At 32.2% G+C, this 15768-nt stretch overlaps 1 protein-coding gene across 2 annotated transcripts in view; it reads left to right on the plus strand.

Moving 5' to 3' along the window:
- The window catches only part of LOC126769272 (acetylcholine receptor subunit alpha-like), a 48595-nt gene that overhangs the window by 14911 nt on the left and 17916 nt on the right, over window positions 1–15768 (plus strand). Inside the window, exons 2-4 of one of the 2 annotated variants that reach the window (XM_050487947.1) lie at window positions 6709–6863; window positions 9788–9968; window positions 12451–12566. In XM_050487947.1, the coding sequence (XP_050343904.1) occupies window positions 6709–6863; window positions 9788–9968; window positions 12451–12566 (452 nt within the window). Of the gene's footprint in view, window positions 1–6708; window positions 6864–9787; window positions 9969–10020; window positions 10202–12450; window positions 12567–15768 lie in introns of both variants that reach the window. The other variant, XM_050487948.1, reaches the window with a different exon arrangement.

The following is a 15768-nucleotide window of genomic DNA, read 5'->3' on the forward strand; positions in this document are numbered from 1 at the left end:
TCTGTTGCTTAAATCTGGCATTACCACTTCACTGAAAGGAGAGGAAAAAATTGTCTGTGATTGCGCTTTGTAATATTTGTTTAAGTAGCCGTACATTTTTTTTTTAATTCACGCGTTTCCTCCACATGAAGTGGGACTCACCTATGAAGTAGTGCTCCTTCCGACGTAGACCATTTCCAACAAGCACGAGCATGGCGTTAATCATGCTCGGCAGAGTAGTTCTCCGCCGACTATAGTCATCAGGGAATACCTCTGGGCACGCAGCACACTCCATCAGGGTGTGATGCGCCGTGTCCAGTGGCATACCTTCCGCCTCGCTATCCCGTGCAGGTACTTAACGAAAGAGCCATGTCGGGTAAGCGCCTGCGTCAGACTATACATTAGTGCACCGCTTTTTCTTGCTACCCAACGACTCAAGTAGGTGTGGATCGACTCCACTGTCGCCAGGACTGCTAGAGCAGCTTATTAAAATAAACATTCTTTACATTACCATAAATGACTATAAATAATAATATAATGAGCAATTATTATTTTTAATCTATAAATAATTAATTTTTAGAATGCAACTGCTTCTATGGCTAAATCAATCGGAAATTTAATCAATTGAGTCTGTTGATATTATGCTTGTCGATGAGCTTAATTGAGCTTATCAATGTAGAAAATTAGATTTAGAAACAACTGTTAATGCGTTATACAATATCAAAACTTGTACAAAATTAATTTTAATTTTATATTTCCATTAGCATACTTGACGTAAATTTATTTAGTAATATCTTATTAAAAAAAAGTTAATTTATGTAGAATTTTCCGCCATCCTGATATCAGAATGGCGGCTCACTTTAATGTAACTTTTTCTAAACGTCATACGGCAAATAACATTTATGAAAAAGTTTAATACATTTACATACATTTCCAATACATTTATTTAGTATAGTTTGGATCTATTTCGAAAGCATGCACACGCTATTCTGACGGACACAAATCAAAGCACAAAACATTCATAGCTTGTTCAATTCTTGAATTAAAATGTTAATACGTAGTATAAATTTAATAGTAGTATATACAACCTCCTGTCAGACTCAGTACTTTAACTACATATCATTGAATTTGTATAATATAAAATAAGAAATAATCATGCCACGACTACTTCAGATATTATATTATACAAATTCAATGTTTGTATAATTTTATGAGTTCATCCCGATAAAGAGTTCTATATTGATTTTATCCTTAGTGCTTAAATGTTTTAAAAATTATGAAAAGTAAATTAGATAAACGGTCCTTGTTTATGAATATCTTCTATTTGTGCTTCTTTTTGAATGCAAACCTCTTTAGAAGGTGACATATAAGTCACCCAGCACTGAACTTAGTTGCGCACGTCTAATTAAAAGTTACCAAATTAAATTTAAGCTATTCAACAAGCTTTGTTTTATTAATTAAGTCGTTTCAAACTTTAGTGATCGTCGAATAAAAACAAAAGTTTGACGTTAGAGACCAAAAATTCTGTCTTTGTTATTCAAAAATATTTCAAGTCTTTTTCTAGCCTTATTCGATTACTAACGTTGTGTAAATAGAGCAAGGTTAAATATAAATATATATTTATGTTCAGAGATTGAAAACTAATAATCGTATTTCAAGTTGCCGTGCAATCGATCCATTTTCTTCTATTAGATTGAGATGCAACGACCGTCTGGATCCAAGTGGTCATTGCCTTCTAGTTCAGAAGATGTGATTTCAATTTCCGTTTACAAGATAGTTTGATATATTTCTATTTGAAATATAAAATTATTTGTATTTAAAAAAAGTTATCTGTCTTTGTGATGTTTCCTCCGACGTGCCGGAGAGAAAATATAACGTTTATTGTATTACTATTAACAATATTGACGTGAGATATTTTAAAGTAACTTACAATGTAAATGGAGATTTAAGTATTTTAAAGTGTGAGAATAACCTTTACTGTTTTTTTTTTCTAATAAAAATTTATTTTGTAAATAGTATTAATATTATACAAATCAAACAGAAAGAGGAACTAAGTACAGATGGTAGATGTTGCATTCAACGTATTTAATTTTGAAATTATAATATCTTGGAATTTAGCATCGCGTCCAAAGAAGAGTCCATTAAAATCATATTTAAAGTATAATTAATTAAACATTCAATCCTACGCTTTCTGCTAAAGATCAGAATATTAAATTTTCTCATTCGGGTTTTACAGCTTAGATATCTTACAATTTCTTTACGGTTCGCTTTTAAATGGAATTTTTTGTAAGCTTTATTAAGCTTAGAGTATAATATCTGACAAATGAATATTATAATAAAAAAATATAAGCAATAATTGTCAAAAAACAGACTTTATTTGGACGTTTGAATAATGTGTACGCAGTGGCCATACTACCCGTTCTTTTCCACTGGTAACGACTTGCCATCAGTTAAACCATTACCCATTATTGCAAAAATATTTAAATATTTATTATATGTTATTATATATTTCGTGCAATATTCAATAAAAACGTTAAAAGTGAGAACACAAGAGTACTCTTCATATTCAAATTTGAGCTGTAAGTACTATATTTGATTATGTGTTGTGATTTGTCACACTTTGTATTTGTTTATTTCCAATCTAATTTCGTGTCGTGTCATGTCGTATCTTTATTTATCTTATTATATTATGTTATTAAATTATTTAAATTATTAAAAAATAGTATTCTTGCAGATCACTGCATTTCATTTTTCTGAAAAATGTTAAAGGTGTGGATGTTTGTCTACAACTAGACTGTTTTATTTGTTTCTAGGTTTGTTGCCTCAAAATAACATCGAACTATATCTTCATCATTACATTGGATCATTCTTTCATTACTATTTGTGTGGTCTATGTATATGTGAGGGGCTAAATGTTCAGTATGAGAAGATTGTCTGAGTGAAAAATCTACAATTCCTCTCTCTGCCTATATTTTATCTGTCACGATCGGCCTGCAGTAACATATTCTTCGAAGGGAACCCGCCTATTCAGTCCTCTATCGTCAATGGTTCGCATGCTGTGACATCTAGCGTCGGCTACAATTTGGATTATTATTATGACACGTTATTCCTCATCTTAATAAATATCGCTAGCGAAAATGTCAACTACACTCGCATAATAACGCGTAGTGTTAATAGGCATAATGACAGTATCAAAGAATTAAAAAATAAATGATTTTATAGAAGAAACTATTTTAAAAAGATTCTAAAAAATGATCCAATTTTAATATACACATTGGGATCAATAATATTTTTAGTAAAATAAAAATATAAAATTCTGCAATCGGCCATTTTATTTGAAACAACAATCAGAGCGAATGACGTCACGCCTCAGTATCTATAACCGATTCTCTTGAACAGTTGTTGTCTTTACGTGTTTCAAAATTAATTTTGCATCATTTAATTAGTTGAGTCGTTGGTTATTCGCATTTTTGTGAAGAAAATAAAACATCCAACATCTATCAATGATGGAACAAGGTTTTGTTAAAGCAAATTCTTCTAATTTGCCCAGGATTTGTTGATGTTAGGAGAGTTTTTTTCATCAAATAAAGACTTTTGCTTATCTGAATTTCGAAATGTGAAAATTTCTTTGTAAGTACATTTTTATTTATCTTTAGTGTTATCATAGGTTTTTTTCTGTTAGCTATATAGTGTTACTCGCATATGAAGAGCCCTAATATTTTTAGCAGTAAGAACTTTTAAGACAATATTTCAATTAGCTCCACTAGTACTGAATTTGTGAATTTACATATTTACGAATAATTTTATATATCTATATATATCATAAATATATAATAAATCTTTATTACTCTCTGCCTCAATTTGCAATTTCTTCAAAATGTTCTGTGACCATACTTTCTTTTAATTGCTTTTCACATTCTTCAAGAACCATCATCTTTCGTTTCTTACTTATATATATGGTCGTTCTGATTCTGTAGATTGTTCTTCGATCTGGTTGGCATTCGAATATATTTTTGCACAGAGAGACCGCACACCACTTGTAAAATTTGGAATTCATTTTAACCTTAGGAAATACGCAATACTTTCTGCCTTTCTTCGTTGAGTATAGACACAATACAACGTTTACTGAGGCGTGACGTCACGTGCAGGCGCCATGACACCTGTAGGTGTTTTCGAGCGAAATTCAAAATAGGTAAATGAAAATGCAATTATTTGCGTAAACAGTTAGTTTATTACAGAAATAAAATTATTTTCAGTAATAATAGACGTGTACCTACATTATAGAAGGTTATTTCAAAATCAGTCATCATGCCTATTATGACAGTTGGATTGTCTATGGTTTATCGAAATAAATTGTTCGTTTTTTATTTTTATTCCTTTATATTGTTAAGAGTGCGAAAAGCGAAAACTAATATTTGATAATTTGACTTGTATTTGAAATTGTGAGAAAATCTGTAAATATAATTTATAATAAAATTAAAAAATACGTAAATTTTTAAGCTATATATAGTCATTTTAATAATTTATAATCTTAAAAAAAAACAATATACGCATTACAAATTTATAGAAACACGTCGACTAAAAGATTCTAAATTAATAAATTGTATTCGATTTTCTGAAACAATTTTTCTCTTAAATTTTTAGTTTATTAACGAAGTCTGGCAAGGAAACATGTCACTAGATGGTAAGTGTTCACCTTTGTCCATAGAGAACGGCATTTAAATATATGTAAAATACTTCTTGCATCAACAATGCACCAAGATGTTATATCCCTTGTACCTAATTACACTGGCTGACTCTTTTTTCATACCAAAAACAGTATTACTTTATAAATGTGTTTACACTACCACTTGTCTATGACATGCAAGTTTTCTGATGTAAGAATTGGCCGAAGAAATTTCGCAACAAAATGATTAATTACTTCTTGTGTTGTGCTTAAATATTCTGTTGAATCACGCTTTGAATATATCATGAGGTCTAAATATGCATCCACGTTTAAATAATATACCATATCAAGTTTGGTATATTATCTTTGTTTCATTTAATTATTATTATCTCAAAAATGTAAAGGTAAATTTTTATTTCTTGTATATAAAGAGTTATTAGTAAGTTTTTAATTTTGTTAATACATTTTATTTGACGAAATAAGGTCATAATAATGTTTTCCTTACCAAAACTTGTCTTCCACAACCAATAATAACAAAAGCCCATGTCCTTCCTTGGGGATCAAGCTTGTTTCATACCAAATTTCATCAAAATCAGTTCAGTGATTTAGTCGTGAAAGCGTTACAGACATACAGACAGATTATATTTACTCAATTCGAGCGTAAGATGGAATTAAAACAATAATTGTAGAATTAGATATTACTGCCAGCGGAATAAAGTTAAATACTTAAATACGTTACCTACCATAAAATACGAGACCCGTTTTGTTACGACATTCATTTTACGCAAAAATAAAGAAATTATAGCTTGAAATAATCCTGAGAACAAAACGCTTTGTTTGAGTTTCGTGTATTACTGGACGGAAGGCAGCTGTGAGACTATGTTCACAGATTTTATACTTTACGGTTATTAATAAAATTTACACACTTTTATGGTTTAAATACGGTTTACATAATATATTATATCCGTGTAATGGTCTCTTTGTTTTGGGAAAGAGTTATAAGTATGATATTCTTGGATTAATATTTCAATATTTTTTGTATTATAAAAATTGTTGATTTACTAGTTCATAAATAATTGTATAAGTAATAAGAATTTCGAACAAGCATATTTCTTGTTTCTTAATTTTCAGAGCGCGATATTTTCCGTAGTCAGGTTTACGATAAACCATAGACAATCCAACTGTCATAATTAACACTACGCGTTACTATGCGAGTGTAGTTGACATTTTAGCTAGCGATATTTATTAAGATAAGGAATAATAATAATAATCCAAAATGGAGCCGACGCTAGATGTCACAGCATGCGAACCATTGACGATAGAGGACTGAATAGGCGGGTTCCCTTCGAAGAATATGTTACTGCAGGCCAATCGTGACAGATAAAATATAGGCAGAGAGAGAAATTGTAGATTTTTCACTCAGACAATCTTCTCATTCTGAACATTTAGCCCCTCACATATATATAGACCACACAAATAGTAATGAAAGAATGATCCAATGTAATGATGATATAGTTCGATGTAATTTTGAGGCAACAAACCTAGAAACAAATAAAACAGTCTAGTTGTAGACAAACATCCACACCTTTAATATTTTTCAAAAAAACGAAATGCAGTGATCTGCAAGAATACTATTTTTCAACCATTTGATAAATACGACAAGACACGACACGAAATTAGATTGGAAATAAACAAATACAAATGGTGACAAATCACAACACATAATCAAATATAGTACTTACAGCTCAAATTACAGCAAACTCGAAACCATTTCATGTATTTATTATTTACATTATTGTAACCTAGCAATAGCAATATCTATCATATTATCAGCATATGCCACTATTTTAACATTGTGTAAAGTAAGTTTAGACGATTAATTTATATAGAGGAAAAAGAACGTTGGACCCAGTATACTTAATTGAGGAACGCTATGTATCAAGGTTTCATCTTGACTTATGCAGTTGCCGATTTTCACACACTATCATTACTTACATATAAAGTTCAGTCAAATTTTTAAACGATTTAATTTTTTCATTTTTTACAATACAGTATTCTTTCAGAACTTGAAGAATCAAATAATGACAACAAATCTGTGGGTGGAGCAGTCGTGGTACGATTACAAGCTGCGTTGGGAGCCGCGAGAGTACGGCGGGGTGCATATGCTGCACGTGCCATCCGACCACATATGGCGACCGGACATTGTGCTCTATAACAAGTGAGATAAAAAACTATTTGTGATTGATAACTAAATTGTTAATTAAAATATAAATTTACATTGTTGGAAAAGCGATCGGTACATCTACAAACCTGCTTTGTTCGGTTGTTCTTACTTCTACTTTTATAAGTGAGTTATTGATAATTATAATTATATGCTTATACAATTAATAGTACAAAGTAAAAAAAAGTTATACACACCTGTTGAAACGCTTTTCATGTTGCGAATACTTTTTCCTATTTTTATTTCTTTTTTTTAATAACTCTAAAGCTCTTCAATAGCTACCGAACAAAAGAAAATCGCTCGAGAAACTCTGGAGAAGAAGGTACTGAACACTTTTGTCTTTGCCTATTTATTTATGTAAAATAATAATATTTTTAACATAAGTTTATTTATTTTAAGTATATATCGATTTTTACTTTATCCTATGATTAAAAACTTTCAACTGAATGTCAAATATTGACTATTATGCAACTTAACTAACCTAACCGAAATATCCTTGTAATTGTTCTTCGCTTAGATCTGTTCAAGCTCTGATCAAATTCTTATAACACTTTGACTTATTTTAGATAACAGTCGTAAGGTAGCGATAACATGCTACATCTGTAATTTTTTTTTTCGGTGAATCAAAGTTTTATAAAACTTCTAGAATTGTTCTAAATAGAAAAAAAAACAAACATAATTATGAAGTGCCGTCACAAGCAATTTAGTATTCTTCGCTCCGGTACGCCGTATCGCTTCTCCATATGCAATTAAAAATATATAATATTTAAACTCGGGTTCCTTCAAACGAGGCTTGAAGAGGCATCTTGCGGGTCAGCAAGGCGGAGGCGGCTAGTACACAACATTCTTCCCGACTGTACTGGCCGTCGTCGCGTTTGGACTCTACTACCACTTACCATACATCAGGTGGAGTAGAGTCATTTGCACCCCTTCAAATATAAAAAAAATATCTCTCATTCTACATTAAACTACTGTTCTAAAATTTTATAGCCATTTTTATTTTGTATTAAGTACCAAAACAAACATAACATTTAACACGCTTTAAGAAACCAGTTCCCTCGTCCATTATTATTAGTATTTTTTTGTAATCCTACAAATTGAAAAAAAAAATACACATATTCTTAATTCGTCATATTCATACACATCGCTACTTAATCGCTACTTAATAATAATAATTTAAAGACACATGTTAAATAACTAAAGTTAAAAGGTTCACATAAATGTAACGCTGGCTTTATATCAAAGTATATTAGAGCTTTCATAGTTCCCGTTATCTGTGCTTGAATGCGTTATTGATCGTTGCGCCATTAGTATAGATACGTCACTTTATTAGACCTTCAGCCTCATTGACGAGGCAGTACAAAAGTCTGATAAATGCTTTTCGACGTACTTTATGCTATTAGATAGATGTTTTTTGAATGAAATACTATAATATACCTTTTTATTCATTAAATATGGTGAAACAGGGCGTGATCAAAATAAACTAGAGTTAATTTTTCAAATTATAAACCTAATGATTATTATTGTAAGCTAAATTTTATTTACTTATACTTTTTCTTATATACTATTTACAATTAAGTTAATTGTTATTACGTATTGTTAATTGGAGCTAAAATTAACTGTTATAATAAACATACATAATTATATAAGCAGTTTCAAACTCGTTAAAAGATAAAAGTTTCCAATCTTAACTAATTTGAAGAAGTTTATAACTTGGTGAGCGATTTCTCATGTAACATTGAACAATAATGAATTTTAGAGTGTTTCTAACACAACTGATTGAAAACTCATTTTAATATGATGTAAGTACTAACCCTTCATTTATAAATGTATAACGTTAAATATTTGTTGTATGTATAACAGCTCGTATCGTATCATGGTTATTCACCAGACGTAAATTATAAGCGCGTCGGTAACACAGTAATTTAAACGTTTTTTAAATATTTACTGTCATGATTCCTATTAGCGTTGTTAATGTCATATACTTTAGTTAAATTGGTAAATTTGATTTCAAAACTAATATATTTGATAGTAATATATTCATGGTTAATACATTTTTATTTATTTTTAGGTCAAAAGTGATCCAACGTTTGTAGACGGTCTTAATTTAATATTCGATAGAGTTAAATATGGAATCAGTAAACTAATTATATATAAATAATTGATACGTGCAAATGACTAAATATGCTATTATGTGTTTTTATTTTATGATTTATAATAGACAAACATTCCAAATTGTGTTATTTATTTCTTGATTAATTTATAATAATGATAGATGATTTCAGTGGAGGTCGATTAGAAATAATTCTGAAGAGGCATTCGATTAGTCTTGTGCCGCATGAAGAGGCGGACTTTGATAAATGACCTCGGCTCATTTCCGGCCGCTCCCTTCTTAGATCATGTATCTTTCAAATGTGATCCTTTAACCCTATTCCTTCAAAACAGTTCCAATTTATTATTATTTTATTTAAATCACGTGATAAACACTAGCAAGCTACGTACAATAAATATATTTTAATAAAATACACGTTACGAGTATATGTTAATAAATATTGAATTTATTATTGTAAATGTAACGGTTTTATCGTTTGTACTTTATATCTACGTATTAATTTTATAATTGTATTATTTTAGTTCACATAATTAAAACATTCTGACACTGTAAACATTTACTAAACTATTATTATTTACTTTACTAAGACGTAGCCACACTTGTACAAACAGAACAATTTCAATTTTTGCGTGTGTAAACAGAAATATTATATTACATTTTGATACTTGTACGTAGGTATCAATTTACACTTTTAAATACATACAAGGATGAAACAACCGATGACGCCACAGATAAACACAGTATCGCGAACCAAAGGGCTAACGCGTGAGGCCCATGCCGGCTTGTGTAATGTGCGTTAATATTGCAGTGCCGACGGCAACTTCGAGGTAACGTTGGCGACCAAGGCAACCATCTATCACCAAGGGCTGGTCGAATGGAAACCGCCTGCTATTTACAAGTCTTCCTGCGAAATAGATGTGGAATATTTTCCCTTCGACGAGCAAACATGCGTTCTTAAGTTCGGTAGCTGGACGTACGACGGATTCAAGGTAATTTACCGGGTCTCCCATCGCTATGGCTGACCACTCTGTTTGTCCGCAGCGCCGACGGAAACTACGAGGTGACACTGATGACCAAGGCCACGGTGTACCACAATGGCATGGTGGTGTGGCAGCCGCCTGCAGTCTATAAGTCCTCCTGCTCAATCGACGTCGAGTTCTTTCCTTACGACGTGCAAACCTGTGTGCTTAAGTTAGGCAGCTGGACGTATGACGGCTTCAAGGTGACGCCCCGCTATACGCCGCTTGGCGCCGCGCGCGCGGGCTGTAGCGTAGGGCCCGCCGCTCCGGCCCATGTCCATGCAGTAGCTTGTTGGCTCGTTTTTCGTCGTGTAATTAATATTACTATTCTGTCTGTGTGGTATGATAATAATGTTAAAACATTGACTTTTCGCGTCGGTGCTAGTGCGAAAGGCGACGAGCGTGCGACGCAAGCCGACGCCCGCTTGCCGCCTATATCTCGCTCTTTAGCATTAACAAGTTGCAAGTTTACATAACATTTGCGATGGTGATGTTTTTAAGTATGTGGAGTAGCAGTTTGTCAACGTGCGTGTCCACGAATGCTCCAGAATATCTCCGATCGGTTCCACTTAGTTCGATCGGCCTTCCTCGCTCGACACGGAAAGGTATAAAATTTTAAATGTCAGGTGATATGGGATGCAACGTCACTTAACTTGATCCCTACCCAATTTCCTTACTTTTACTAAATCATTCCGCTCTAGAGCTTATTTTTGATCTAAAATATTAGATTGACTCGTAGCGTGGAATGATTTTGTTCCGTTTAATCTCTCCAGCTGGCTCCGCTCGCGCCTATACACACTTTCTGAAACACAAACAGCTAACACAAGTGCTTGCTGCATGCCTCCTCTGTGTTACACGGTGCACACACTGCATGTCTCCGGCTTAGTTCCGAACCAATTGCATTCCCGATCACAACGGCCGAGAACCACAAAACGTAACCACGTCTCTTACACAGCTTTACACTAAACTACACGCGGACAACTTAAGCACAACACGACGTCTGAAAAAGATAGCGTCACATTTTGATTCGTTATATTTTGGAGCATTAACGCCCATCTTATTGCATATTTTATACCTTTCCCTATTAGCGACTTTAGTGGCTGTATGAATTCGGTGTCGTTGGTCATTGCATGTAATCATTATTATAACAAAACTATAACAGACTAAAACGATACACAATAAATAAATATATGTCAACATTAGAACGGCCGTTTCGTGGATTGAAGTGTAATATGGACATCGACTTCACTCGACGACACAGTCATGCATGCATTCGCTACACAAGAACAAAGCTCGTGCCTCACAGCAACAACGACCGTGCTTAGTATAGACTATAGAGTCTGCATTGCGTGATACTGATTTGTGTTAGTGATTAGCTGCTGGCCATTGTTGTGGTGAGGCGGGCAACAAATGGATAGCCTCGCGGCTTCGCCTCCACGCGACAGACACACTCGCGGATTCACGCCGTTCCCGCGCGACACACACATGCGCGGCGGAGCCGGTGCTTCCGTTGTCCTTGTTTTTTGACGAGTTATACACAATGGAGTCCACCCTGGTAGATGATGTTACGCTGATGTAAATGAGAATTAAAGAAACATAGGGGTCAGCCTCCATTACGGCTCGTTAAAAACTCAAAGCTCATAAAATTGATCTAGGTGTTGTGTTTCGCGTTGTTACTATTTCGCATGATTCGAGAACTTGTTGCTCAGTGTCTTTCTAAAAAAATGAACTAAAAGCGATTTTATACAGGTACTTGACACACTTTGTGGTATGATTTCAGTAATAACTATCTCGAAAGGCGTCTACAAGGAAGTCGATGTCATAAACTCTTGTTACAGATCACTAATTAATTCTTGGTTTTTAGGTACCTACACATTGTGTGACAGGGAGCATGTATCTGATAAATAAAATAACTAAATAATGAAAAGTGTTATTAATATTTAAATTAAGAAAATATAAATAAAATAACTAAATTTATTAACGCATGAGCAAAAATATAACATATACATTTTGTAGACAATTCGTAATAAAAAATAAGATATCAAGAATAGATTATATTTTTGCTCAACGTAAATATTAAATAACTATAATATGATTTTAAACGCTAATTTCAAATAAATAGTGCTCAAAATTATGCCAGATAGTTAAATGTCAGTATATTTGCTGTGTGTTTTATACTAAGTGGATTATATTTGATGCTTCGAATATTAAAATTAAATGTAATTATTGATTAATTTACAGAATATATAATAATTTATTTATCTCTAAAAGTATTCTCAATTTATAACACATTTTTCAAGTTATTGGTCCTTTTCAAGTTATTAATGCAATTCCGTAAATGTATGTTACTCAAGGAAAAATAAATAGAAAAGGTTTTGAATAATTAGTACCAAACTTCGCTTTCAATACTAGTAAAATTCGCTTAAATTTTGGAATGAGAATGTGTGTACAGGTGGACTTGAGGCACATGGATGAGCAGTCTGGTAGCAACGTGGTGTCCGTCGGTGTAGACCTCTCCGAGTTTTACATGTCAGTCGAATGGGACATACTGGAGGTGCCTGCTGTAAGGTTTGTTATCAATTATTACCCTTTACATATTAGGACGAATCATAGCTAATAAGGCCGAGAATTCCGAAGACCTATACTCAAACTCCGGTTCAGGTCAATAAAAAGTTATTTGGTTTTTTGTCGATAAATTCTTAGTAGCAGGCCAGAATTAAATATCAGTTGAATATGCCGGATATTAGGATATATTGACGCTTATGATTACTGTTCCACTCTATATGAGTACATATAGCCTTTATTTGATTTAGTTATTATAGAAAATATTATGTAATGGGATTTTAAATTCTTGTGATCAACCATTCGATTTTTTAACATGACATAATTTGTTTAGATTCATGGACTTGGTTTAAAAGAACGATAAGTTTTAGCATTTTACATTCATTTATAACATATGAGAAAAATTTAAAAGTGTTACGTCGGCTTATTCAAAGCGGTTTAAGTAAAAAAAAATTTAAAGTTATTATTACCATACCTTCCAGATGAGCATGATTATTTTTGTTCTTTCTTGTTATCATTTGTTTTTTTTTTGTTACCGTGCTTCTTAATATTCCTGTGGTATATAATATTATTTTAATTAAGTTTTAATATTCTTTAGGCGATTTTATTTTATTAAAAGTACCGTTGTTACACAATATTTCCATGTTAACGTAGTAAAATTCATTTTGTGATATACGAAGCAAAGATTCACTTCTCGGCGTAAATGAGATTAGGTTTTATCTCGTCCTGAAAAAACGGCAAAAATTGTAATGAAGCGAAATACGACGACGTATATCATGACAATTTAATTAACTTTAGTAATATATTGTAGTTCTACAAAACAGTAATAATATACACAATATTTTTCATACTATTTTGTATAATTAATTAAATTTTTAATATACTTTTATGGTAAAACTTAAACTATGGTGTAACTTTTTAATAAATAGATGTTAATTGGCTGCAAAAACACAGCCACGCGATAATAATAATTATAAATTATAGTGTTCGTATGGTTGTTTCTCTTTAAGTACTTCCTTAACGCAATATATAAATTGAATACACAATTACGGGATACAAATTACATTTTTGAGAGAGCTGAAACCAATAGTCAGATTTTCTATCACTAGACAGAAAAAATCTTTAAAAAGGTTTCGTATGGCATGTTGTGAGGGTTGCTTAAAAATATATGTTTACATATATGAGCATGCTGCTTTCGTATCAACTAAATTACTTTTGGACTCTGTCAAATCTTAAGCATAAATTTATGAAGAGTAAACAAATTTGGTGTACATTTTATATACAGAAGATAAAAATGCTGATAATGAACCCTTGAAACTTTGCGTACACCAAAACCATCGAACCGTATCGGAAGTGATGCTTGAATTCCCCCCCGCTTTGTTACCTAAAGGCCAATTTAGGAATTTGTTTAAAAAAAAATTTAATTAAATGATCTTCTACACAGATGTTTTCCTTTGAAACGAGGCAAGACATTTGATTATTTATATTTAGAATATATAACATAACGGTAGTTTTTAACAATATACTGCCTTAACTTCATTGTCAAATTCATAGTCAATTTGGATTAAAAAAATATACAAACATCTCAAGTGTTGTTGGATAGTTTTCTGTCTGTTTATTTTTTTTATAATTAATGAAAGGCCTCTTAAGCTTGTTATAGGAGCTGTTATACTGTGTGTTTTACTCTTGCTGTTCTTCATCGATATGATGAATAATGTCTGTATTACAATATCCTCCAATAAGATCCTAATCATACGGCTTCAAAAGTGATCAAACATGTCAACATTGTGGGTATGTAGATTGCACATACTTTTGTCATCCCAATATTATTATATATAATTCACAAAATGATGGTTAGCTTCATTTAATACGTAATTGGTTTCTTTTTTAGGCCTGTTATCTTCTAATACTAATGTTTCAACTATGTCTAACTTCCTCAAGTGTCAAACCTCGAACCTGTTTCAATAAAAAGAATGAAACAATGCATTTTAATTTTTATTAAAATCGGCCCCAAACTATTTTGGGTATGTTCCGATACTATTTATAGCACCGGACTTAGCCATGACATACTGACAAACAATCAGCCTGCATATAATTATTTATACAAAAATCAAATAGTAAATATTAACAGCATTGATGTTTTCTTTTTCATAATTTTCATCGTATATTTCACTTTGTTCATATATATATGCTTGATGGTATAATGTTGCATATTGCTCGCTGCTACAATTGTTACAGTCGTCATATTCAGCAACTTATAATAAATTAAGAGTAAAAGTTGTAACAGAAAATAAACGCACTGTTGCAGTTCTTATTGCATGAAAATACCTTTTTAGATTTTAAAATATGCAACAACGTTTAATTACTTCTCATAGTAGGGGTAAAGCACAATAAAGATAATATATGTTTAAGCATATGTGTATACGTAAGTTTTATAAAGAGTTTTTTATTATTATTTATGTTTTGCTACTCGATCATACCGTAACCGTAACAGCCTGTGAATGTCCCACTTCTGGGCTAAAGGCCTCCTATCCCTTTTTTTGGAGAAGGTTTGGAGCTTATTCTACCGCGCTGCTCCAGTGCGGGTTGGTGGAATACACATGTGGCAGAATTTCAGTGAAAGACACATGCAGGTTTCCTCACGATGTTTTCCTTCATTTACGGTGAACACAAGATGAATTATAATCACAAATTAAGCACATGAAAATTCAGTGGTGCTTGCCCGGGTTTTGAACCCACGATCATCGGTTAAGATTCACGCGTTCTTACCACTGGGCCATCTTGGCTTCACCATAAGTTAATAATTTTTAAATACTGAACGAAAGTATGTATTTTAGTTTGTAAAGATACGAGATCAACAGCATTGTGTTAACTGGACCATAACATTGATGCTAAAATACAAAGCTTGTGATTACAGAACGTTGTATATCCATTACAGTGGCTTTCATCGCACAGCGTTTGTTCATTGTTCATTTCAAATTGTAACACAAAAGTGCTTCAATAATATCTCGCAATATAGACCACATTTCCACCCACCCTTTGTTATGATTTCTTAAGCCCTTATTATATCAGCTTAATGTATCACAGAATATTTGGTAGGGAACAATCTGTACTTTATTAAAAAAATAAATTGGTTTACTCCGCAAATTAGTTTTAACGAAATTAAAAAAATATATTTATCATAAGCATCTTGAATATGAAATTAAAA

Source organism: Nymphalis io, chromosome 6 (assembly GCF_905147045.1).
Source record: "Nymphalis io chromosome 6, ilAglIoxx1.1, whole genome shotgun sequence".
In the NCBI taxonomy this organism is placed as follows: Eukaryota; Metazoa; Arthropoda; class Insecta; order Lepidoptera; family Nymphalidae; genus Nymphalis; species Nymphalis io.